Raw genomic sequence first — 27,448 nt, forward strand, 5'->3', positions numbered from 1 at the left:
GATCATCTGAAAATGCTGTAAGATTGCATCAAACCACTCTGTGCCTGGCTATTATTATTTGGGCACCGTTCAAGGTCATTGAACACTTTCAACCTGAATTGCTTTGCACAGCTTTGGGCTCATCCAAACTTACGTTTTGCCCTGTTCTTTCTAGGCACAGGTCTGTGTCAGAGCATTTTTGCGGGGGATTTTTGCCCTGGAGCTTTACCTTCAAAATCTCGGTCTTTAGTGCTCAATCGGAGCAAATGTCAATTCAGGTTTTCTGTGGATTGCTGTTTGCTCTGACTGAGCTTCAAAGAGCGCGCTGGGCTTGGAATGAGCAGAGGAAAAGTAAGTGAAGACAAGCATGTTTCCTTTCTCATGATCTTATAAAGTAACAAGACTTACCCTCTTGATTTTACCAACCATGACTCAAAAGTTGGAACTACAGGATAGTAGTTTGGAGGCAGATGATGTTATTCCATTCTGCAGCTAAGAGATCCAGCTGCTAACCCAAAAGGGAGATCATGAGAGAATCTCCTATGGGCTCCATGAACGACAAGCAAGATACAAATGGAGAATTACTGTATTTTCCCGTGTATAAGATGCTGCTTTTTTGCTAAAAAATTTTTGGCAAAAAATGGGTGTTGTCTTATACATGGGTAGTGAATGCAGAGGGGGGACGTGCAATTAATGGCAGCAGCAAGCAGGAGATTGGCAGCGGCGTTTGGGTGGGTGTTTGGTGGCTGCGGCAAGGCCTACTGGAGATTGGCTGTGGCAACTGGGCAGGCAACTGACAGCTGTGGTGAGGTGGGCAGGCATTTGGCGGCTGCGGAAAGTGGGTGGGTGGCCTTTGGTAGCAATGAGTGGGCAGATAAGGTGGCTGCATCGATGTGTGAGATCAGCAGTGGCAGGCAGGTTGCTGGAAGTGACCTCCCCCCCCAAAAAAAAGCTAAGCAATTTAATTTCTCAATTTTGGGTTAAAAAAATATATGGGCCTCTTATACATGGAAAAATACAGTATTATGAAACACACACCCCTCTACAAATGTAGAGCTCCCTTATACTTAGACTTGGCCCAAACAAGTAGTGATGAAATACCTTTCAGGAAGAGAAGGGGGTTATTTATAATAATAGGGGTTAGACAAGTTTGATAGATAGATACTCAATTTTCACAAGATGGGCACAAGTTTGATTCTCATTTTGGGAGTTTGGAATAGTCTTTAGCACTCTAAGCTCAAGATGTAGAAACAATTCTAGATCTAAAAATTTTTTGTCTGACATGGTAAAAACCAGCTTTCACCCCCAGGAGAGCCAATTTTGTGCAAAGATTTGCAACAAATAACCAATATAATAATGTTTAATTTTCTCAGCAACCTTAACAAACTACAGTTCTCATGATTCTCTGGGAGAAGCCAAGGGGTATGATACTGCTTTAAATTCTTTTTTGTGAACTGCTTTGAGGTTTTGTTTTTGTTTTATAAAATCAGCTGTGAATAATTTTTATGAAAAAATAATAAAAGTAAACGTATAATGCAGATGAAGCCCATATCAAAATGTCAGAACCATATCAAGGAGGAAGAGGCAAGGACATCAAAACAATAAAGACAATGAAACTGGTTTATGTCAGGTGCCTTTAATTAAGAAGTAATTTTATACAAAATGTGACCAAGTATTTTGAATACGAACTTCAATAAAAACATATCTAAGAAAGGGAGAAGCATCCGATTTAGCCATCAAAGCACAGTAAAAGGAAAGGGAGAGTAAAGATTTCTGCAGTAGACATTTGCTGGCTGGTTGCACTGAGTACAATCTATCAACATCTTCTGAGTTAGCCTCACTGTAGGGAATAGGCTGTGTACAAACACTTTAGAGGAAGTAAACCCTAAGTGTATAAGATGAAAGACTCCAAAACAAGAGAACAGAAGAAGAAAATAACACAGATCCTATCCATTTATCCATTGTCAGTGCATGAAAGCAGAGATTTTAAAAAGATGCTTCTCTAGGCCTTAGGGCATTCTCTTTCATGGGCCAAAAAAAATATAGAAAGTGACATTACTTGTCTGTTAAATTGAAAATATCTGCTTCTTGAAGTTGTCAACACAGAGAAGAGGACCTGAACTAAAAAAAGTCACACTTCACATTATTCAGCTTTTATAAGATTGCAAATATTCCCTTTCAAATGCCAAAATGTGAATCAGAAATGCCTTCATGCATGTAGAACTTGTGCTCAATCATAGCATTTTGTTGCTTTTTAAATACCAAATGTTTTTTCTAATTTAAAAAACCATTCAGAATTTATTTTACAAATAGTAAAGTGACTCAAAAAACTTGTAAACATAGCCATAAATAGATCGCTCACAAACTGTTACCAGAACTTCAAGAGGCTTTCTTCTGCTAAAATCTCTTCAGCCTCCTGCCATTTTGAACTGTCAGTATCCCAAGTTGAATAACTAGCAGCGTCAGGAAGCTGCTTGTTACTCAAGAGTCAATTCACACGGAACATGGCAGCACAGCGACGCAGCATGACAGGCGCTGCTACGGTAAACACCGTGTGATGGAGAGATGCATCGCCAAAGATGCCACAGGGACCCACAAGTTATCCTGAGCTCTGGAGTGTGCATCTGAGTGTTTAGAGATGCACATATTTAACTTGCCTACATCGCTGTTTTACCACAAGCACCCATGTGTGGGAGAGATGGAGACACAGAAGCAGCATTTCCTTTAGTGTTCCGCCATATTTTCTTATTTTCCATAGCAACACAGATGGACGTGTCTTTGGAACAGAGACTTAGAAGAAGACTCTTCATTTGGTTTGATTAATTGTTGCAATCTATGTTTCCTACAGAGTACATTGAGAGAACAGGAGATTGGATGTACAGAAAGTGAACTGAAGTAGAGCTTACGTAGATGAAGAGGAATTTTCAGGTTTTAGTTTATACACTAGTGTGAGGTCACGCAAACAGAAATTTCAAGGTTGCGATAAGCTACCCGGAGGAGGCTACTATCAAGTGCTGTTACAAAAAGCACGGAAAATAAAGAGAGGGTGTAAGGTTTGCTTTTTTTGTCCCACAGAAGTAGTCCGATGCAAACTTTGTGGGACCTCCACGAGTTGGCACAAAGAACCACTGCCTTGGGTCAATACTCCAGAAATTCAGTTATTGGGATTTTAAATTGCAAGAATTTAAAATCAGAGCGTCAGTCACCTTTGGCTTTGGATTGGACAGATCACTAGTTGTGCGTAAAAGGAAATTAAGGCTCGAAGGTGATAGGTATAGCAATGAAGCAAAATGGAAAACCACGACGCATTGTCAGGCGACAATTCTACTCACACATGTACATTTTAAATAGCTGACAACAATGAGGCCTGGTCTACATATGCAGCAGAAAGAAGGAGGTGCTAGAATCCTGAGGTGGTGGTATAATTTCAAGCTATAGTGGAGGGGTGTCATTTTTGAATGACCAACCCATCATATAAATAGCTCTCTGCAAGTTTAAAAACTAACAAAAACTTAGCACATCAGGGTGTGTGGGTGTGACATGTTGGGAATTCTAGCCTCACTAAGGGATGCAGCACCAGAAATTAGTCAAGATACCGTCAAGAGAAGCTTATTACTACTGCTACTACCATTATTATTATTACTGAAACAATTAAAAAAATCCTCTCTGATAAGGTGGCTGGATTCAAGAGGACAGAATGCCAACACCTTTAACCGCCTTGTCATACAAGGTACACCTGATCAAATCCCCTCTTCTACACAACTAATCAAGGATGTAGGACCCCTGTCCTCTTTTGAATTTGACCACCCTACAAGTTTCAAACATGGTGGATTACTGTAGAGTTTTCTTTTGCGGGAGGGGTAGGGAAGAGGCAATTGACACTCCTACAGATTGGTGTGCAATGCCACAGTTAAGAGGAATGCTAAGAGGTCTCAAGAGAATCGGTTGTTTTGCAAGGTTGTATTCACCCAAAATATTCCTACTGAGTTATTTTTCAAAGATAAAAGAGAAGCTTCACTGAAATGTATTTGTGGGGTTTTGTCTTCTCTCTCGCCATGTCCCTCTCTGCATTGGCTTTGCATTTAGGCAAATTATTTTCCCAAGTATAGCTACGGTGCTGGTTTGAACAGCTTCCTTTGTAAAAGCTTTTCCATTTCAAAAATATTTCATACCACATTACCAATATCAGCATTAGAAATAATTTGGTCAAACTAAACATACCTATACAAAAATAAAAGTGTAAAAATCTGTAGCTTTAATTTTCTGTGTAGTTTATTTGAAACAGATAAGATTAATTTTGGTTTTTGAGCTTTGTGCTTCAGCAGAACCTAGGCCTACGGTGTTTTGCCGCTGCACCATCTCCACATAAATTGCTTAGAATCATAGAATCATAGAAACCTAAGAGTTGGAATAGATCACAAGGGCCATCGAGTCCAACCCCCTGCCAAGCAGGAAACACCATCAGAGCACTCCTGCTTTCTTTAAGTCATGTTGCAGCCCATAAGGTGTAGTTTAATTTGTATATGAAATGAAAATAGGTGCCTCTGTCGGGTGGCTTCAACTTCTCTCTCTCTCTCTCTCTCTAGGTCACATCCCTCAAACCTTGTCCTTAAAACACATAACACTAATTAGGAAATGTATCCTGTCCCATCTCCAATATAACAATTCACCCTATAGAATCATAAAGAAAAAAAACCATACTTCTAACACTGGACAATTCCAAAATACAAATATCCATATGGTTTTACAAAAAAGTGTAAATACAAAGGCAACATTTAAAACAGTTGGAAAAAATATTAGTTTGAAAGGTCAAATAGAAGCCAATACCAACAAAATAAAATAAAATAAAGTAGACTGGAAGAGAGATGTTCCTTTTCTCTTCCTCCAAAACTGAGCTGAAGCTATTTTGGTCCTTTACCAATTGTCTAGAAAATCAAATCCGGTCTTCAAGATAACGTTATTTGCATTGCCCTGCAGAGACACAAAAATTAGACAAGGTGAATACTTAAATCATTGAAACTAAATTAACCCTAATCAGTAACATAAACATATATACAAGAAAAGGTGCTTCCTGGCACAAGTTTAATATTGCAAGCAGGTTGTTGGGAAACAGACCCTCCCCCCCCCCCCGTTTTTTTATTTCCCCCAGAAAGGATAAATTTAGATTAAATTGGGGTAGCTGGCATTTTAATAGCATTATATGGACACTGTAAAACAAGAACAAAAAACCCAAACCCCATAAAAGCACCCAAAATTACATGTGAGCATCAGAGTCCCCTGTCACCGCAAGTAGTGCTATGGAATTCGAAATTTGCATCGAAAATCTTACAGGGCTGGATTTGGGGGAGAAGGATTTCAATCTCTGGTTGCTTGTCTGCGTGCTAGCAGAAAAACCTAACCTCAAAACCAGGTGCTGGGAACATTAGGCCTACCAGATGCTGCTGAACTACAACTCCCATCATCCTTGGCCACTGGCTATGCTTGCTGGGTCACCTGGGAGTTGTAGTTTAGCCATCTGATGGGCCAAAGGTACCACTCCCCTGCTTTAAACCTAGTCATGCAGGGACTCATACAGGATTTCCGCAATTCAAATGGCAAATGTCGCTACTATATATACAGTTGTACCTTGGAAGTCGAACGGAATTCATTCTGGAAGTCTGTTTGACTTTCAAAATATTCAAAAACCGAATCATGGCTCCTGCAGCCAATCAGAAGCTGCGGAAGCCGTGTCGGATGTTTGGCTTCTGAAAGAACGTTAAAAAAACAGAACAGTGACTTCCGGGTTTCGATCGTTTGGGAGCCAAAACATCCGAGTTCCAGGGCATTCGACAACCAAGGTACGACTGTATATTAAAAACATATTGAAAATGCATTTATGTTGGAGCTGGATTTAATTGGCAGAAGAAAAAGAAACAAGCTTAGTGTTTAGAATTGTATGAATTGCTAATCTTCTTGAGCAACATTTGCAGAAGGGTGGACTTTTGTTTTGTTTTGCAAAGCACTCAAATAGACAAAGCAAGGGATTAAAGACCAGCTTTTACCTGCACTTCTGAAAGGAAACCACTATCAGCCTCCTCACTTTTGGTCCCAGTTGATGAGAGTTTTTCCACTGGCTCAGGACAAACATCAGGAGGACTCGGCTGGCCAGATTGAGGTTTTTCCCATTCTATTGAAGTTGCAGCAAGAACGGGGGTGGTCAATTTTTCAGGTTTGCTAGCACTAGGCTTCTCTGCTTTGGTTGCCTCTTTTGGACCAGATTCTTGCCTGTAGTAAGGCTGGAGGGTCTTCTCTCCTTTCTCCATGGACTTGATCTGGCTTGGGGTCAGAGAACAGAACTCAGACTGTTCTCCATCACACTTCGAGCGCTCAGCATTGATCTTCCAGAATGACGACTCCTCCTCTTTCCTAGCTGGCAGAAGCCCCTCTGAGTTAGGCGTTTTAGCACCTTGTGCGGGCTTGGGGGCTGGGGGCCCTGGAGCGGTTTTGGTGGTTTGCTTTGGTTCGCTCTGCAATGCCACTGCACTTGGCTCTTGTATGGACAGAGAAGCAATGCTGAACTCCATCTGACTCTGTTGGGGATTAGAAAGAATTAATGTCAACTCTCTTTGCATGAGAAAACGCACGTAGTAGAGAGGTTTATAGAGGGATAGTGGTGGCTGTTTTAGAGGTTATGGGTGAGGATCTGGCAGACTGTGCCACAGCTACCTGTTACAGTGGCACCTTGGGTTACATACACTTCAGATTACAGACGCTTCAGGTTACAGACTCCGCTAACCCAGAAATAGTACCTCGGGTTAAGAACTTTGCTTCAGGATGAGAACAGAAATCGTGCTCCAGCGGCGTGGCGGCAGGAGGCCCCATTAGCTAAAGTGGTGCTTCAGGTTAAGAACAGTTTCAGGTTAAGAACGGACCTCTGGAACGAATTAAGTTCTTAACCCGAGGTACCACTGTACTTACTGCCTGCTGCAGGTAAGCTGTGGGCAGAATCTGGGATGGGCACACAATTTTGACGGTTAGCACAAACACAGCCTAGGTTTTGTGCCAAGTAAAGGGGGATTCTGCAACCTCTAGAAACTGTGCAAATAAGGCAGATTTGCCATGCACTTGCTTATAAGATGCCATCCATTAGGCCCAACGAAGAGCCAAGCAGCTGTTAGAGATGGGATACCGGATACTACAGATTTAGCTTCCTCTGACGAATGGCCCGCAATTATCTAAGAAGTACACAGCATAAAAGGAACTATCATAAAGGGCCATGAAACAAACAAACAAACAAAAACACACCACACATAACAGAGAAAACATTTTTGGATGGTACAGTAATCAGTTTCACTCCTACGTAAGGTTGGCCATGCCCATTCTCGTTGATGTTCTTACTCTGAAATCACTTTGAGATATTTTATGGGAAGCGATTCATAAACAGAGACCAAAGAAAGAAAGAAAGTAAATTAAAAAGTGAAACAAAGCATACAGAGAGGGGGAAGGAGTGGATGAGTTAGTTCCCTGGTAGAATGAGTTTCAACAGCTTCCAGATATTCCAAACTGAAAGCACACAAACCACATGTCCTGTTTCTGGCCATGTGCTCAGGCAGCAGGAGGTAATGTATGGCTTGGGTGATGAAGTTTCCGGCCTGGCAAGATTTTTTCCCCACTAGAATAACTGGCCAGCAGGAGCACTTCCATGCAGTGGCAGTCTGGGGTTCTGCACACTATGGGCTAGGGAAGCTCTGGCAGACCCAAAGCTTTATATTGCTGAGTTCTGAAATTACAAAATTCAAGGTCACGGTTCTGGTCTTCTTCAAAATAATCTGCCTAAACACTGATTTCATCCACAATGTTATCCCTTCCTCTCATGTTTCCCTCTCATGTTTCTGGCCTATTCCCAAGGCAGCTGATTTAGATCCACAGTCCAAAACAGCCAGAGGGCACCAAGTTGGCAATGGGTGACCCAGTGCAAATGGAAAGGCACAACGGGCTTCAGTTGCCACTGCTGGCAATGAAGAATTGCCAAGATTTTTAAAACTCTGTCCCCAAGGCAATTCAGGTTCTGTGGGCAGAGGGGAGAACAGCAGGATTTGACTAACTGACCTCTTGGCCTTGCACTTCTTTGTACATTAATGATTATTCAGATAAAGGCTTGTTCCAATATTGGCCATCTACAGCCATTTATTATTGTATTCATTTATTTAAGGCATTTATGTACCACTTAATCATTATTTACTGATTTTATAATTATTTTTATACCACCTTTTAATAAAACTCTCAGGGTAGTTTACACCTGCTAACTCTAACGTGGGATTGGGGAACCTGTGGCATGTCAGACGTTGTTGGGCACCAACTCCCACTGGAGCCAGCCAGCACAGCCCCTGGCCAGGAATGATGGGAGTTGTAGTCTAGCAACATGGAGTGCCACAGAGTCTGTTTCTTTGTTCTAATGGCTAGAAAGGAGGCTGTGCCAGGGTTCTCAGAGAGGTTTCTGTGGCCAGCTTCTTTCGCCCTCACTGCAAAATGGTGGCAAATGCCCCAGGCAACCAGGCGAGTGTTAAATTATAAGGCTGGCTCCCCATCAAACTGAATGAAAACTGGATCTCTGCTAACCAACTCTCAACTAGGCACTAAAAACAGAGAAGGCCACAAGAATTCACAGAGTTATTTTTATAGCTTATTCACTGGTTGGGAATGTGCAGTATTTCGTTAAGCAGATAGCGCGCACAGCCAAAACAAGCTGTTTGGCTTGGCAACCTCAAAATAGAAAAACCCACCGGCAAATACTGAAACAAAGCCTGTAGGATAAGAGCTTACCACACCCACTCAAAACTCCTTTAAGCACAACCTGTAGTATTTCAAGAAACAAAATTGCTGAGACGGAAGAGAGGAACCTAAAGTTGGCTAACTGACAAGAGTACGCCCGCAGTGCAATCATATACATGTCTACTCCGAAGTAAGTCCAACAGAGTTCAGTGGGACCTACTCCAAGTAGCTGTGTCTAGGATTGCGGCCTAAGTCTCAGCTGATTGGACAACCACTAAAGTATGAGGATTTCCTGCAAAGAACACAACACCCTGCACCTTAGAACTTCAACAAAACCAAGATTACAATGCATCACTGAAAAGGTACACAAAATAGCCTCTGACCTGCTGCTAGCTCCATACAGTCTCAGCTTGGAAGTCAAACGGAATCCGTTCCGGAAGTCCGTTCGACTTCCAAAACATTCGGAAACCAAAGTGTGGCTTCCAATTGGCTGCAGGAAGCTCCTGTTGGACGTTCGGTTTCCAAAAATAGTTTGCAAACTGGAACAGTCACTTCCGGGTTTGCAGTGTTTGGGAGCCAAAACGTTCAAGAACTAAGCTGTCTGAAAACCAATATATGACTGTATTTCATTACATTTATTATTATAATTTTATGTCACTTTTCCCCCCAGGAGCTCAAGGTGACAGACATGGTCCTGTCCCCTGCCTGTAACCTGAAAGACTGTGACTGGCTCAAGATCACTCAATGATCTTGATGATCGAGTGGGGACTTGACCTCTGTTCTCCCAGTTCTTAGTACAGCACTTTAACCACTACACCACAATGGCTCTCAAATAGTTGCCGCAACAATGAAGAACCCCTTCATCAATCACTTCAGGCAGTTATATGCAGGCCACTCGGGGAACTCAGACCTTCAGACAGTATGAGCCACAGACTCAAACTACAAATAAGATGATATTGCAGCTCCTTAGGCTGTTTGCCCCCAGATCCAGAAATTTAACTGGGTGTTGGGAGTCTTCCCCGCCCCCGCCCCCAATTCGTGAATGTGAGCACAGGGGATAAGCACTGAGGTGAAACTAGGATGGAGATGTGCAGCTATTGATGCTCATTTATGTGAATCTAAGGGTCGTTTCTGCCAGGCTGAGACTGCCTCCCTGCCTCCACACGCTGTGAAATGGTCTAATGTTCGCCACACAGACTGGATACCACTGCCTGCATGGCTTGTTGCCATATCGAGGCAAGTTGCTGCCAGGAAAAACGGGCAATAGTATTGGGGATGCTAAGTCGCTTTGCACACGTGGGAATTCAAACAGATTCCAAAAAGATCCCGAACAGATTCCAGAGAAAAGCTTGCATCCCACAGAGAAATGGTAACTTGAAAGAAGGAAGAGATTTAAATACACTGGTGCTCTTTGCCAAATCAAATCATTCATCCATCTAACCCAGGAGAGTGCGCTCTGACTGGCAGCAGCTCTCAGGCAGAGTTTTGAGTCTATTTCCCGGTCCTGCTACTTAACTGGAAGTGGCAGCAACTGAATCATGAAGCCTCTTTCCCAGCACATGCTCTACCACAGAGCTATGGGCCCAAATTACAGCCAAAACCAATGTTTCCATTTCACCCCCTCAGTGTCATTCATCTTTTTAAGAAACCTCCAGTCTACACCAATCTCCCCAAACTGTGGGACGTCGCTGCTCGTATTTTTGAACACGTACAACCACAGCTAACAATCAGGTAGGCCAAACATTATGTTTTGAAAGCAGGAGTGACAAAAACATACTTGCAGTAAAAGGAGCAAAAACAAACCAACAATATTGTTTAAAAAAAATCCAACATTTCTCAAAACTCTATCTTTGGCCAGCTCTCTTTTGAACGTGTTGGTTTAGTAACATGATCAAGCTCCCAAAATATGGACAGCTGTAGGAAATTATGGCTTTGAGGTCATGACTTGCTACAGCCCAAGCCCTGCTGTGTTAGAACTACACAGCTGGCGTGCTCTGGAGGACCAGGCTGGCATGAAGGGGGAAAGGGGTTCAGGAGACCCTCCCTGCTTGCTGCTTTTCTGCTCCTGGTTGCACTCTCCAAGGCTGCTTCTCGAGGGAGGGGGGAAGTATTCAACTGCTTATAATGTGATGCTTGGCTCCAAGGCTGGAGATCTTTTGTGTCATCATCCTCCCCCAAGCAAAATGGATTCAATTCAAGCAGGGAGCTCGGGGGAGGACATTCTCTGTGGAGTTTCTGGTGCCTTCCATTATGTAGTCTCCACTGTATATAGAAAATATACTCTTTCACTTTGATATTTGACCCCTGAGAGATATATATTTTAGGATCTAACCTATTCTCTTGAGTGTAATTTGGTTTAACTGTGAAGGGCAGGTAAGAAATCTAAGTGATAATATTGATAATTGGAACCAAGATGATCAAGGGACTGGAAACCAAGCCTTATGAGGAACGCTTGAAAGAGCTGTGTATGTTTAACCTGTGTATGTTTATGTTTAGTTTCAATTATCTAAAGGGCTTCCACGGAGCAAGCTTGTTTTCTCCTGCTCTGGAGTGTAGGACCCAAACCAATGGAATCAAGTTACAGGAAATGAGATTCTGACTAATGACAGTAAGAGCTGTTCGACAGTGGAGCAGACTCCCATGGACTCTCCATCTTTGGAGGTTTTTAAGCAGAGGTTGGATGGCCACCTGTCATGGATGCTTTAGTTGAGATTCCTCATGGTCCCTTCCAACTCTACAATTCTATAAAAATAAAAACAGTAACTGCATCAGCCACAGAGCTACATATATATCGCTGCTTATAAAAGGAAAAGGGAGGGAATGGAACAAAAATGGAACAGGACATACTGGCGCTTCTTATGCCTGCTCTTACACTATGCATTCTGTAGAAATGTCAAAAAAGAACTCTTGGTGTATAAATGGAAAGTACCACCTAAAAAGGTAAGAAAGGTAGAGCAGAACTTTTCACACTCAGTGGCTTTTTAGGGTCCTCCATCTGCCCCCACCACTACAACTACAACAGTGGTATATAACAAATGTTCAAAGGTGGGCTGGCAGATTGCAACCTGGAGAATATGTATGCCAGGTTCAAATGCCCCGATTTGATGGAGCAAAACAAGACAGGCATGGACTTTTCCACCCTTTGCTTCCCCATGCCTTGTGTGACCACCCATCCACACCCTTCTGGTGGTGATCTGCTCTTGCAAAGTGCAGAACAGGACTAACAGGCAAACTGGGGAGAATTGTGGCCACCTTTTTCCAGCTATATCAGGCAATTTTAAGCAATTGCATTCTGCTGGTGGCAACCTGGAAACAACATGTGGAAGCTCAAACAGGTGATCTTTTCACTCAAGGTGTAAGTTGCTTTGAGAACTAAACCCAGGGGGGCACTCAATTAAATTTTAGTCAGAAATTAATGGACCTAACATAGTCATGTTCATGAATTTCAGTGGGTCTACTCTGCATAAAACTCAGTTGAATGCCACCCCCACTGAAGTCAGTTCCTTTTCATAAAGACTATTTATTCCCTGGCATTCCAGCTACCTGCTGTCAACATCATATTTATAAAGTTACACCAGAAATTTATTCCATTTGGTTAGTGGGGGAAGCTTCATAGGAAGGACAGCAAAAAGGAGTCTACAACTAGAGGTATATTATTTTTCCATTTTAAAGAATCCCATTAAAGGGACCTTTAAACAAGATGAATTCTATCCTCCCACATCCTCAACATTATGCAGTCATTTTCCAGGTCAGTCTTTCCACGGAATAATAATATTCTTGCCATTTAGATGCTGCTTCCTGAATGCCCAAAGCTCTCCACATTTATCCTCTCAGTGATCCTTATAACCCGGAAAAGCGCAGCAATTTTACTGTGACCACTGAGCAGAGGGAGCGAGAGGCTTGCCCAATGTACAATTCAAACCAGGGACCCTGCTTGTTCACAACTTGCCAGTTTAACCACCATGCTGCACCAGTTTAAGTTGCAAGCAGGTTGCCTGTTATGCCAAACACATTTTTTCTAAACCATAGCTGAACTACTTACATTTCAAAGAGCACATTCTAAGATAGGCTTCCTCAACCTCGGCCCTCCAGATGTTTTGAGACTATAATTCCCATCATCCCTGACCACTGGTCCTGCTAGCTAGGGATCATGGGAGTTGTAGGCCAAAAACATCTGGAGGGCCGAGGTTGAGGAAGCCTGTTCTAAGAGCTATAACTAGTCACACTGAACACAATGGCATCCAGTTTTGAGAGCTAGACACTGTAGATAACAGCTTCAGAGAGTGTTTGCCCTTTGAGATCTGGGATCAAATCTTTGCCCGAGCATGAAATTCCTCGGCCTTGGGCTGGTTAGCCCCACACCTAATCTACCCTGAATGGTTCTTGTGAGAATAAAGCAGGGGATTATGTTTACTTAAGTGGGTCTAACTCTGACTTGGTTGGCTGCAATGCAGTATTATTAAGAAATCAATAGCCATTTTTGTATAGCTTTGCAAGAAGTGATATCCAGTGAGCTCACACAATATTAAATGGCCTGCACACTAATTGCAAGGGGAAAACCTACTCTTCTTTTAAACTACCATTAGCATGGTATAACCCTAACCATGACGGGAGTGTCAATTAGGCTTAGTAAAACTTCCAAGGTGAACCAACATGAGAATAACATAAGTTAGCAAAATTACCTTGGTTTCCCAGGAGAAAGGAGCAGAGTGTTCATCTTGCCAGGTGATATCCTGGAACACAATGGAAGAATAATTATGCACAAGTAAGCATGTAGACTTTTAAACGCCAAAGAGATGACATTTTATAGTATACCTTAATAATACAATTGTAATACAACTGAAGGATTTTACAAAATGTCTGCTTTAATCAGCTAACAGATAGGGAAGGACAAGAAGTAAAATAAGAGGCACTCTCTTGATGAAAAATCTGAACGGGACGGGCTCTTACTTTGTATGCTGATTTGTAGAATAAATCCACAACATCACATGCTCAAATATCTGAATGTGCTTTTATAACAGAATATTCACTTTGCTCTAAAGTGGAGATCTAAAGAGACACTTGCTGATTCATCTTACATTAAAAAAAACTTTATACAATCAAAGAATTGTGGGATTTGAAATTGTGGAAGGATGTTGATGCAGCCGGCATTCCATGTTTACTGCCTCAGATGCTCCCTTCAAAACTGACTCAATTATTAAGAAGCAAATATTATTCCCCTTGCTTTTAGCCTCTCTATGCAGAGCCCATCTGGGTTATTTCTGGCTCACATGTCACCCTTCATGTGAACTCAAAATAAAAAGCTGGAAGCCAGTTTGAACTTCTGCTGCTGATATACAAAACAGAACAGAATTCTTCTCTAGCTCAACTGCACTGACAGGAAATGTTATTTTGGCCTGGATCTAGCATGCTCTCTCTATTGCATTAGCTTATTGAAGTCTTTTGACTGTTACACACAGCAGTACAGTGTATGTCTGTGAGAATGTGTACAACTGCTGAATAAGGGCAGCTATCCACAGGAGAGACAGCGTTTTGGAGCCCCGTTTTTGCATTGTAGTGTATTACGTTTCACAACAGGATGGGGCAATTATTATGTTTGTTTTTAAAAAATGGTGCCCCCCCATCCCCTAGTTGTATGTGTTGGGCAAAAGTAGTTTCTCTTCACACGAACAAAGGGGTAGGCTTCTGCCAGGTGTTCGTGTGTGTGTTTTGTGTTGGACTTTCATACTGGGGGGAAAATCATCTTTATTTTTGAGAGTAACCAAACTTCTGCGTAGACCTGTCCACATTTGGGAATTCTAATCAGAGGTGATCTTTATTCTGGATTAGAACACTTTTGTGCTGACTTCACCATCATGGGCTCAGACCCTATGCCCTGACAGAACATAGCCTTCGAAAGATTATTCAGGTTTTGGCATGTCTCCAGGGAAAAGGAATGCCAACGTTATGGGGCAGCCACTGGGAACATCTCTCTGCACCTTTGTACACTCACAATAATCTTTAAAATTGTATTCCTGGCTATTTTAGAGGTCATGCTTAGACACAGATGTAGTCTCCTGGGTTGGGTGTGCTAGCTCCATGCTATTTATTTATTTGTTGGAAATGTGTTGAGATCCAACACGGCACGAAGATGATTAGCAGAATAAGAGAAAGGGGAATATATAAATGTTTTGATTAATGTTCCAGCACAGCTTAGAGTAAGTCTCTTGGGAGGAGTATAAGCCATCAAAATTGAATCCCTTTCCCCACCTCCCCCGCCGTGCTCAGGAAATGGAGCACTTTCTCTAAAGAGATGCCAAGGATTTAGGCTTTCGTTCACCCGGCAGCGCATTTAAGGAGCTGGAGTCTTTGTTGGCCTCTGCTTATCTGAATTCATGACAAAAATGCCATCCACAAACAAGAATTCGGTCACAGAGCTAACCTCAGCCGCCAGCTGCAAAGCATCAAATGCAGAAAAGTATGCAACTAACAGAGACTTCTTCCAAGCGGCTTGTTTTGAAAAAGACATTGGGATTCTAAGATGCGAGAGACACTGGTATCGTTCGTTCCCGATGGCGAATGACATAAGCAGGGATCTGACCATTTATCAGCGCTGAAGAGCCAAATGACTGCTCTGTTATCCAAGTCAGCACAAAAGATTACTCTGTTGGCAACTGAGGCTGTGCACACACGCCAGTTTACTCTGCATCCAGTGCACCCCTGCCACTGGTTTTGGAAGGAGTCTACGCATTACTTTAGCCACAATCCATATCCATCCTGTTGTTTCTTACGAAATCTTGCATTTTGAAACATTTTCCCCACCCTCAAACCAGCTTCAATCTGAATTAAGAAAAAGAACGACTAAGCTGTGCTTTAAGTCAGCAATTTGCTCACGGCCTATAAATGCCTTACAGCAGCAGTTCATAAAGGACAAATTTAATAAATAAGAAGGATTATTTTTAAAAATAATATTGAGAAAATGTGAAAGAAAATACCACAAAGAAGTCTAGAGAGCAGAAGCCAAGGGTTCTTCTGCCTCTTTTTTTTCAAAAAAGCAATTTATTCCAAAAATTACTTTCCTGGTACTCAATTGGTTGTTACACACACAGGTTTCACTACAAACACTGGAGGGAGTGGGAGGCTGTGTCTATCATCATGTGCGATTATGAAACTCCCTGCTTGCCAGGAGAACCTTGAATGGGAAACTGCAGTAAGTGTTGCATTATTACAACTTCTCAGCACATAAGCTCGTTTTGCCACATGCATGAGCCTAGACTCATAGACTTGTAGAGTTGGAAGGGACCACGAGGGTCATCTAGTCCAATCTCCTGTAATGCAGGAATCTTTTGCCCAACGTGGGCCTTGAACCCGCAACCCTGAGATTAAGTGTCCCATGCTCTACCAACTGAGCTATCCCAGAATATAAGCCTTAACACTCCATTGCCTAGCCTTCACTGCTCTTTTTGAGTAAGTACCGTATTTTCGCTCTATAAGACGCACCAGACCACAAGACGCACCTAGTTTTTGGAGGAGGAAAACAAGGGAAAAAAAATTCTGAATCTCAGAAGCCAGAACAGCAAGAGGGATCGCTGTGCAGTGAAAGCAGCAATCCCTCTTGCTGTTCTGGCTTCTGGGATAGCTGCACAGCCTGCATTCGCTCCATAAGATTCACATACATTTCGCCTTACTTTTTTGGAGGGAAAAAGTGAGTCTTATAGAGCAAAAAATACAGTACTTCCCTGTTGACCACATGGGCAGGATTGTTGGCACCTGTGCAGACCACAGACTGCTAAATGCATTTTAAGTAACTGTACTTGCTACCTGTTTGAAAGCAGTACAGTGGTACCTCTGGTTATGAATGCTTCGGCTTACGAACTCTGCTAACCCGGAAGTAGCTGCTCCTGGTTGCGAACAGAAATCGTGTGCCAGCGGGAGGCCCCATTAGCGAAAGTGCACCTCAGGATAAGAACGGTTTCAGTTTAAAAATGGACCTCTGTAACGAATTAAGTTCATAACCAGAGGTACCACTGTATTTAGAATATGAAAGCTTTCTCCATCTTATGAAAACAAATAGTTAACAATAACAGACCCATGAAAGACGAGTTAGCAATATGATATGCAGAAAGTGGTGTATTTCTACTGACTGATAGTTAAGAACAGGCATAGCCAATGTTGTGCCGTTGACAGAGTGGCGGACTATAACTCCCATCAGCCCCAGCCTGATATAAAGCATCTGGGCAAAATACCAAAACAACATAACCATCCTAGAACAATATACAAACACGCAAAAATCTTCAAGCTGGTGTAGATTGAAACATTCACCACAGAGAGTTTCTGACCTATACCCACCTAATCTAGCAGAACTCACAGAATGAACTAAGACCATCACATAATGGAATGTCCTCATCCATTTTCTTCAGAGGATGGCTTCCAAAGTAATCTTATTTCAATCCAGTTCCCCCTACTTGGAAATGGCATTCCTCTTATTTAATTCAACCTACAGAAACTCAAATGTAAGAATATATTAAACTGGTAATAATAAGCTCTGTGGAAACAGAAAAGCAAGAACTGCTGGTTTTCTGCCTCCACATAGATCCCCAGGGCAACCCAAATATATTTTTCTACACTGCGTTCCAACTGAGGATCACAAAGAGCTCATTGAACATTTAAGAGTAGCACAAATGGATTTGCCACATATGGTCAGGGGTGTTTGTGCACCTTAGCTGTACAAGCTTGAGATGTGCTGTCATGTTGTCCCACCTTACAACATTTAGGGCTTCTTAGTTTAGAAAAAAATGTGAGTATCTTTTTCCCACTGGAGAGTCCAACCAGATGATCATTTCTGTTGTCCTTCTTCAGCTCTGTACAAGCCTGAGACGTGCTGTCATGTTGTCCCACCTTACAACATTTAGGGCTTCTTAGTTTAGAAAAAAATGTGAGTATCTTTTTCCCACTGGAGAGTCCAACCAGATGATCATTTCTGTTGTCCTTCTTCAGCTCTACAATCTCATTCTGCCCATCTCTCAGAGACTTAGCCTTAAACATGAATTATTTAAAATGGAAAAAACAACTTCTCCTCAGTTCTTCATATCATGGAAGGCGGGGGAATTACTTGTTCCATATTGGTTTTGACTTTCAGCTAAGTAACAGAAAACATTGCAGGGGTTTTTTTAAGCATCATTTTTTAGATACCCTCAATTCTGATCTAAATACTTCAAATAGCACTTGGGGCGACGGGGACGATCCTATGCAACAAGACCAATTTGGAGTTAATTCAAGCTCCACTCACTTTAAATCACATGTGATTACAAGATGCAGATTAGTTTGCCATGCGACTGGAGAATTGGAAAAATAGTTCTGACAGTGGTTGCCTGACAGAATTAAGAGTTACGAAAACAAAGTCATAATGATGCTGTGCAGCATGCAGATAATCAAGAAGCCCAGTGGATTAAATGTGTGTGCCTGTGATGTATTCAAAATATACTTTTAAGCAGGGGCTGGACAATAGCCCTGCTGTCTTGCAAGCAGGATGCGCTCAAGTCATTCCTCCCAGTGTTGGAGGAGTAAATAATCTCCTCCGCAGCTCCAAACAAGGGTGGGAGCCTGTCATTTGTGCTAGCTCCCTGGATGCAAGCAGAGTACCAAACCCAACCTCTGTCTTCCCACCCCACTGCTCCGCAACAAAGGCCAGTCTCTTCTGCATCTCACTGCCTCCAAGCGGGAGAGGGTTGGCTGAGATTCACTGGCTTCTTTCTGTACCTGCTAGGTTGCTAGAACTTCAACCACTGTGTGGATGCAGAGAAAGCCAGCACATTTTAACCATGCTTTACAAGCTCTAAGCTGGAAGGGAATGGCCAGGGCCCATTGGAGTGCAGGAAGCTGCCCTGTACAGAGACCACTGGTCCATCTTGCTCACAATCATCGACTGCACTGACTGGGAGTGGCTCCCAATCCTACTTGCAGAAGCTGGGGATTGAACCTGAGATCTTCCACAATGGTGCTATGACTCTCTTCCTATAAAGGACAGAGAGAGCTGCTTTATACCAGTCAGGACACTGGTGCACTTATCTCAGTATTGCCTACACTGACTGGCAGTAGCTCTTTGTGGTTACAGACAGTGGTCTCCCCCAGCCCTACGTGTCTCACCACCACTACCAATTCCTAGTTGCATTATATGCCAGCGTTTTAAGGGAGGAGAAATTTATCAGCCTGCCCCCAAGTACAGCGGTACCTTGGTTCTCAAATGCCTTGGTTCCCAAACACCGAAAACCCAAAGTGCGTGTTCCGGTTTTCAAACGTTTTCCAGAAGCCGAACATCTGATGCAGCTGTTGGCTATTGTTTCCACTGCGCCTGCACCAATCAGAAGCTGTGCCTTGGTTTTCGAACATTTTGGAAGTCAAATGGACTTCTGGAACGGATTAAGTTTGGAGATTTTGTTTTTGCTATTTATTTTGCGTTTTTGTTTTTGAAGCTTTTTCGGTTAATTTGTTTTTGTGACTGTGTGGAACCCACTTCAGCTACTGATTGATTGTGTGATTGCAGAAATGGATAAAAGTCCCCCATCCAAACAATGAATATCATCAGTGCAGGTAAGGGAAAAAAATAATTTTAATTTTTATCATCTACACTACTGTCTTATTTTATAGTACAGTACATTGATTATTGCTTTCATTTTATGGATCAATGGTCTCATTAGATAGTAAAATTCATGTTAAATTGCTGTTTTAGGGGTTGTTTTTAAAAGTCTGGAACGGATTAATCTGTTTTGCGTTACTTTCTATGGGAAAGTGTGCCTTGGTTTTAGAACGCTTTGGTTTTGGAACGGACTTCCGGAACGGATTAAGTTTGAGAACCAAGGTACCACTGCATCATTAATCCAGAGTTTTGTCTAATTATTGACTATATAGGCATAAGACTGTAAATGCAAGGAAGAAAGATTTATTATTTCTTTTCACTGCATTTGAGCAGGATGGGGGGCACAAGTGAACCAGAACTCAAAACAACAGGTTTCTAAAAACGTTTCTGGGCACAATAGTTTGTTTGTTTTTTTACTATAATTTTGATGTGAAGTTTTTGTAAAACACCAGTTTTTCAGGGACATGCAATTTTTTTTGTGTGCCCTAGGCTCCTTGGGGAGAAAGGGTGGAATGTAAATTCAACAAATAAAGCAGGGAATCGCACAAAATTGATTTTGTTATTAAGTTGCACAGTACAATAACATGCTATAAATTACATGCCAACTTTACACAATTCATGTGATAGTTTCGGAACTTTCAATGAGATAAGACGTCAAAAATGAACACCATAAAAAGGCATGCCTTATATGTCCTACAAAGGTGCAAAAAAATGCTCTTTGCCAAGCGGCTGGCTTGGGACATCCAGTATACAGAATGCAGAGAGGAAGCTTATTAATCTTTCTAAGCCTTTGGAGAACCAGGAAGGTGTGTTTGTAAGGTGGGGAAAATGCATTGTGAGCATATTCAAATTCATGCTCTGCATTTTAGTAGTAACACTTTAAAAAAAAAAAAGCAGTGCCAGATGGACAAATTTGCATCTCTTTTGTTGTTTAATTTGTATGCTATTTCCAAACTGATGAAACCATTTGCTATTAGCAAAGAACTGCCAACATGTATACCATGGGTAGGTAGGCAAACTAAGGCCCGGGGCCGGATCCAGCCCAATAGCGTTCTAAATCCGGCCCAAGGACAGTCCAGGAATCAGAGTGTTTTTACATGAGCAAAATGTGTGCTTTTATTTAAAATGCATCTCTGGGTTATTTGTGGGGCATAGGAATTCGTTCATTCCCCCCCTCCCAAATATAGTCCGGGCCCCCACAAGGTCTGAGGGACAGTGGACCAGCCCCCTGCTGAAAAAGTCTGCTGACCCCTGAATACCTTTCCTTCTTCCATTCCTCCTTCCCATTCCCAAGATCTGGACACCTGTTTGCCTTTTTTTTTTAATCCAAAAGCAAAAATTCTCTGACATACTACTTTCTGGTTTATGATACAACCGCCATGCAGATTTTCAGAGTCCGTTTTTATCACTTTGATTAGCAAGGCCAAGAAACTTTGCTATAATTAGTCTTTATTATACTGGACTTCCAAATTAGCATCCACCTAGTTGCCTGAGGCATTGAAAAAGTTGCCTGCAGGCAACACAGCAGGAAAATTCAAAAAAGGCAGAGCTGGGATTCAGAAAGCCATGCAGCCCATTTGAAGTGTTTTGGGCTTATGTTTCCCAAACAACAACTCCCTAACTCCAACACAACATGGCAAATCACTTCTTGGACTGGAGATTTTCCAAAGCAGCTTATGATAAGACATGGGGTCTTCTACTCAATGACAAAACATTGACAAATCAATTGAAAAATAAAGCACACATGTCCAAAATTCCCCAGTATGTGTAACGTAAAGCTTTAGATTCCATTCAAATTCCCCTTCCCTCCCTGCACAATTCAGTTGACTTTACGCAATCAATAGCCAAGCCGCCTTATAGTTTGCCATCTAATTTAAGGCAGCCTACCAAAGGAGAGGCCACAGTGCCTTAGAGCTCAACCCAATTCACATACCCATCTTCAATCACCTAAACCTGCGTCAAGTAGGGGGATGACTTCCCCTCCCAACCTATAGCTCTAATGAAAATCAAGCCAAAATCATAGACTTGCTCTATCAATTACATATTTAGGATACACTTGGGCACAGTGACAGTCATAGAAGAAATTACATTGGTGCATTTTTGGTAGGGGTTGTATCCAGATTACTATTATGCTACTACAACTACTAAATGGTGGCACTATGGTCTAAACCACTGAGCCTAGGGCTTGCTGATCTGAAGGTCGGCGGTTCGAATCCCCACAACGGGGTGAGCTCCCATCGTCTGGTCCCAGCTCCTGCCCACCTAACAGTTCAAAAGAACGTCAAAGTGCAAGTAGATAAATAGGTACCGCTCCGGTGGGAAGGTAAACAGTGTTTCCGTGTACTGCTCTGGCTCACCAGAAGCAGGTTAGTTATGCTGGCCACATGACCCGGAAGCTGTCTGCGGACAAACGCCGGCTCCCTCGGCTTATAAAGCGAGATGGGCGCCGCAACACCAGAGTCGTTCACGACTGGACCTAATGGCCAGGGGTCCCTTTACCTTTACTTCTAAAGGTAAACGGCATTTCCGTGCGCTCTGGTTTCCGTCACGGTGTTCCGTTGCGCCAGAAGCGGTTTAGTCCTGCTGGCCACATGACCCAAAAAGCTGTCTATGGACAAACGCCGGCTCCCTCAGTCTGAAAGCAATGAACGCCCCAACCCATAGTCGCCTTTGACTGGACTTAGCCATCCAGGGGTCCTTTACCTTTATCATTATTACTACTAGTACTATTAAGCATCTGCTCCATTTTCCAGCTGCTTTGCCACATGTATCAACCACCAAGAGATTAGCAAAACCTAAAACCAGTTATAATTAGGACCATTAAATCTTAATTTTCCACATTCTTGTTTTTCCTGGCTCAACAGCAGCAGTGGAAAACCTGATTTAATCTTTTTAGAAGGTGTCTTTAAAACATCAACTCTTGGAATAGCCACAGTTATTATACCACCAGACTTCCCTCAAGATACGTGGAACGGCTTGCCAGATTCCGTATGTTGAATGTAAACATTTCCTCAGCTCTAATTCTTATTTTAGCAGTAACTTCCTACTGCCTTTTGCTAAACTTATTAGCTGTTAGTAAAGACACACACATCCTTCTAAAATAAGATAGGTCATTTTTATGAATGAACTTTTAGGACAGGTCTACTAAAGTATTTCCATTGGTTCCTTTGCATTCCTTCCATTGTTTCCTGGTTATAATGTTTGTTTTCTCTTCAGTATTTCACCTAATTGAAAACCGCTGGCTTAGTTTATCTGCCACTCAACAACCATAAGATGATGGCCAATTCTAACAGCTAATCATGAGACTGTTTTGATGGACCATTATTTGTAGATCTTTTTCCCCAACATCCAAACATATCTACATAAAGAACACCCAACTGAGAAGACAGTTACTTTCAAACTGTGATTAGGAAAGCCATAAGATTACTTGGAATCTCAGGGGCTCCTTCAGTGATGAAGCCAATGCCAGTGGACAAGTTTCTGTGAAAAGGTATCTTGCTCACAGCAGCCATGGGAGAGCACTGGGAATTTTAGGTCACACTCAGAAGCACACAAGACCCCAAAAGGTGACCAATTCCCCACACAAACTGAGTGGAACATCCTACAGCAGACCGTCAGGATTTTTCAGAGTAAGTTAATGAACAATTTCCTGACATCTTAAAACCCTTGAACCACGGGTACCGTACATTGAGGAATTTCTATGAGATTACCCTGCTAACCCAGTATTGATTTAGGAATACTTGAATGAAGTCCATGCTACAGTGTGTGTGTGTGTGTGTGTGTGTGTGTGTACGCATGTTCGGGCTATATGTGTCCTGAATCTCTTGTACATATTTTATACCAAAAAAATACAATTATAATCATTTATTATTTATTTGCCGCCCATATGACTGGGTTACCCCAACCACTCTGGGCGACTGCCAACAAATTAAAACACACCGAAGAGGGGAGAGTGTCAGAATAACTTTCCATCCAAGGCAAAGTGTCATGGAGTTAATATTGTTTCCTATCCTATATATATCTGTAACTACCTTGTTATTGTTTAATGAGCCGGGGCTTTTATAAATATAAATAAAACAGCTTGACCCTGACTATTCAAGACCACTGTTGTTTAATGACTTTCTGACATCAGCGTTAGGGCTATACATAGCAGTACATCTCATCTTGACTATCCAGTCCCAATCCAGATTTGCACAGGTAAAAACCACTGGGGACCAAAGGAAGTAAAGCAAGTAAAATATTGAAAATCTAATACCTCAGAATATAGTTACTGTGGACAGTCAGTCATGTTAGCTTATTGCTGTCCAAAAAAAGGAAAAGAAAAGATAAAGAGTTCTGTGGTACCGTGAAAAGTAATGTACATTCTCTCTGTCTGCAAAAACATTAAATAAAGAGTGTGGGTTATAAATGCACATGGATGGAAGTATGGCAGGGAAAGGTGGCAAAACTGGCAATAGGCCAAGACCTATGGTTATTATTATTATTATTGTTGTAATTATTATTAATTTATACCCTGCCTTTTTACTCAAGGCAGCTTGAGATGGTGACACAAGCACAAGTGAAACTAAGGCTTTCCACTCAACAATCACCATATTTTTCTTCTTGCTTTTATTATGCATTTTGTGTTTTTGGTCTTGTATTTTCATGTCGCCCTGAGATCTACGGATTAGGGGCAGTATACAAATTTAACAAATGCATAAACAATCCCTCTTCCTTTTCAATAATGACAAGCATCTGCTTGAAAACAGCATCTTGAAATGAGGTCAAATTCTCCAAAAGACCCCAAACAAATGGCTGGATCCTCAAAGCCTTTGTTTTTCAAAAAGCAACCATGATAAGCATTTTCCTATGAGGAAAGGTTGAAGGTGCTGTGCATACTTAGCCTGGAGGATAGATAATTAAGAGACAGCACGATAGGCATCTACAAATATTTTAAGGGTTGTGACATTGATGATGGGGCACATTTATTCTATGTCACTCTAGAAGGTAGATCTCAAATAAAGATAAAGAACAACTTCCAGAAAGTATGAGCTGTCCAACACTTAGACAGAACACCTGGGGAGGTGGTTGGTTGACTCCCCGATATTTTTTCTGGCAGGGGGGGTTCTGTAGGAATTGAGTTACTATACTGACAAAGTGTGCCTACTTTAATGTATTTTCCACATCAGGCAAAGCCCTATTTATTCTCACAAGTTATTTGGTGTTGTACAGTCGTTTTATCATCCGGTTGTATTATGTGTGGCTTGGTATGATTTATTTTTTTTCTAGTTTTAGGTTTCCTTTCTGTCAGTTACATTGTTTCTGTACTGCACTGCTTTACTGAATTGTATTTTTTAAATCAATGTGTGATTTTAAGTGGCGTTTTTAAACAAATATGTACACCACCCAGAGAATTGGGTGTATTGGGTGACTACTATTAAAGAACCAACAGACATGTTTATATTTTTATTTGAAACTTCTATTGAGCTGTGTTTGGCTCTCCTGACACAAGTTAGGTTTGCCGCCTAATGTTTTGGGTTTTTCCCTCCATCTCTACAAACAGGCAAATTTTAAACATGGGGTAAATACACCTACCACCTTCTCAGCCCAGTTCATGTCTCTTACATTGGTCTTGCCTATGCCTCTGAAAGTTCAGGCCAAAGTTAACTAGTCCAAATCAGCATTTTTTAAAAAGCTACCGTTAAAACAGTGGCAGCCTAGACAACGCTACTTTGAGAAAATATTGTCCATGCTTGAGCATATGCAAGTTTTCCTTCACCGGCTCAGGATGAGGTAGCAACCATGAAGAACAAATGACACCCTGTTTCACTACTGCTTCCAATGTTCTCATTATGACCTCATGAACTGCCTTTGTACAGTGATGTAATGGAATGTTGCACAAATGATTGACTGGTTTCATTTATTTATGTGCTGCCTTCCCACAGTTAGCAGTGCCCAAAGCGGCTTACAACAAGCACCCACTTGAACCAAAATACAAAACAGGTTAGGGGGAGCATTGTGGCGCAGTGGGTCAGTGCATCTGGCTGTTAACGAGAAGGTTGATGGTTTGAGCCCACCCGGGGACAGCTGTGGGCAGGATCCCGACCCTCAGGGTCTGTGCCGACTCTATAATTCTAACTGGACAAAAATAAACAATTCAGCATACATGGAATGAATTCGCTATTATGAAAAAAATAATCTAGACCCAAATACAAAGCAGAAAAAGTCAACAGTAGGCCAAGTTCTTGGTGCTGGTCTCTTCAGCAGCCCACTTTCAATATAGTTCAGAGGGGAAGAGGTCTTCTCACCAGGTTAGGTGATTTGCAGCCTTTCCCCAGCCCCCTGGACTTTCCAGCTGCTGGTGCTGGTCTTACTGCTATTAGTTTTGACAGCTGCAGCTGTGATGCATGAGAAAAGACACTCTACAGCCAAAAGTAAAAGCACATCACCTACACCACTGACAATAAAATGAACAGTTCCATTGCTAAGTACTTTCCAACAATAAAAAACAGCAGCAATAACAAAAATACTAGATGAGTTGGTCACTTGTTACATAAGGTCTCCAAGTAACTTAAAGAATATTTTGAAGCATAAAGCTAACATTATAATAATATATATTTGCACACGCAATTCTTTTTGAAAAAAACACACAATTCCAAATAACAGCAGCAGAAAGCTAACAACAAAAGTTGCACCAGTTTTAAGTGGTTAAAAGAACAACACTCTTCAGTTACCCCACTCATCAGCTACTGAAAATGCAGCAGTTTAATTTCTGCTGTAAAAGCAGAAATTTAAACAACCCTGTTAAGTTGAAGAAGCAACCACTGTAATGTCCTACGTTGGAATCCTAAGCACCCCTTTCATCAGAGTCAATCCGACTGAACGCAGTAGTATTTACTTCCAAGTAAGCATGCCTAGGATTACACTCCAGCACTGTGTACACATTACCGGTTTTTCTCAATTCAGATCGAAGCTAGTCTGGGGGGAAATGCCTCAAAACACAGTATTTCCTAAGAAACAACAGTATAAAGAATTGTGGCTTATATTGTTTCTCTCTCTCTCTCTCTCTGTGTGTGTGTGTGTGTTTTTACACCGCTTCTCAAACCAGCCTAGGTCAGAGCACAGGGAACCTTTGGTCATCCAGGTGTTGTTAAACTCCATTCCCATCAGCACCAACCAGCACAGCCAACAGTTTGAAATGCTGCAAGTTCAGACTCCAGAAACATCTGGAGCGCCAAAAGCTCAGCAGCCCTAGGTAGAAGTCCTTTAGTACTTGGACGACATGAGATACCCAACCCGCAAGTCTGCCAAGGAGTGATACATGCTTCTCTGCCATGTCACTGCAAATCTCAGACTTGGGGGAATCTGGCTATGCTCAGTAAGGAGTGGAATCTACACTCTGTACATGTCTAAATGAAATCTCTCACTGCAACACATGTTCCACCGAAAACTACTTCTAGAGAGGAATTCTTCAAACCCCTGCCTTGAATAAACAAATATGCTTTTTTTAAAAGGAAAAAAAATCCTTCCTCTGCTTTATATTCTTTCCCCTGCAAATCTCTTTTCCCCAGAGGCTACCCTCCCTCGACACCATCACAAGGGGGCGTAACACTGGACGCCAAGCAGACAGATCCCCGCAGCGCAGGCCCGGATCCGACAACAAACCGTGCTCCTGAGCGTGTGCAGAGAGTCCTTTCGCTCGGGGCAGGATCTCACCTCGTCGCCGAAGTGCACCACCTTCTGGCCGGTGTTGAGGCGCAGGTTCGGGTAGCAGACCGGCGGCGGGGGTCCCCGGGTGACCCCTCGGTGCGCCGCGTAGCGGGCCTGGATGTGGGGCTCCACCAGGGTCTGGTCGATGATCTCGTCCTGCTGGCGGGGCGGCAGGCGCTCCCACTCGGGCCCGTAGCGCTCGCGGATGCGCTCCTTCTCCGCCATGATCTTGCGCGCCATGGGGTTGAGCGACGAGAAGTAGCTGAAGCGCTTGCGCTCCCGCTCATCCAGCGGCCGGTTGCCGTTCAGGGCCGCCGTGCGGGAAGCGGCGATCGCCGCCGCCATCGAAGCCATCGCCGCCGCCCCCCGGGGCCCTGGCGCGCGCTCGGACGCCGGCGTGGAGCGCAGCCGAGC

At 42.5% G+C, this 27,448-nt stretch overlaps 1 protein-coding gene across 1 annotated transcript; it reads right to left on the reverse strand.

Annotated features, from left to right (window-relative positions):
• Positions 1-4,430: 4,430 nt before the first annotated feature.
• Positions 4,431-27,448, reverse strand: LOC309530015 (uncharacterized protein C1orf198). Its single transcript, XM_082218477.1, has 4 exons — positions 27,041-27,448; positions 13,413-13,463; positions 6,021-6,548; positions 4,431-4,950 (listed from the first exon to the last, which is right to left on the reverse strand). The coding sequence occupies exons 1-4, from the start codon at positions 27,386-27,388 to the stop codon at positions 4,894-4,896; spliced, it is 984 nt and encodes a 327-aa protein (XP_082074603.1). The 5' UTR covers positions 27,389-27,448; the 3' UTR covers positions 4,431-4,893.

This window comes from Podarcis vaucheri, assembly GCF_965113315.1.
Source record: "Podarcis vaucheri genome assembly, chromosome: 3".
NCBI classification, from domain to species: Eukaryota; Metazoa; Chordata; class Lepidosauria; order Squamata; family Lacertidae; genus Podarcis; species Podarcis vaucheri.

Coding starts and splice junctions, on each gene's coding strand:
- LOC309530015 (XM_082218477.1), bottom strand. CDS start 27,388: ATGGCTTCGATGGCGGCGGCGATCGCCGCTTCCCGCACGGCGGCCCTG. Junction 6,549..13,412: donor CTTTCTCCTGGGAAACCAAG/GTAATTTTGCTA, acceptor AATCCCCAACAG/AGTCAGATGGAGTTCAGCAT. Junction 4,951..6,020: donor GTTTCCTTTCAGAAGTGCAG/GTAAAAGCTGGT, acceptor GTGTCTCTGCAG/GGCAATGCAAATAACGTTAT.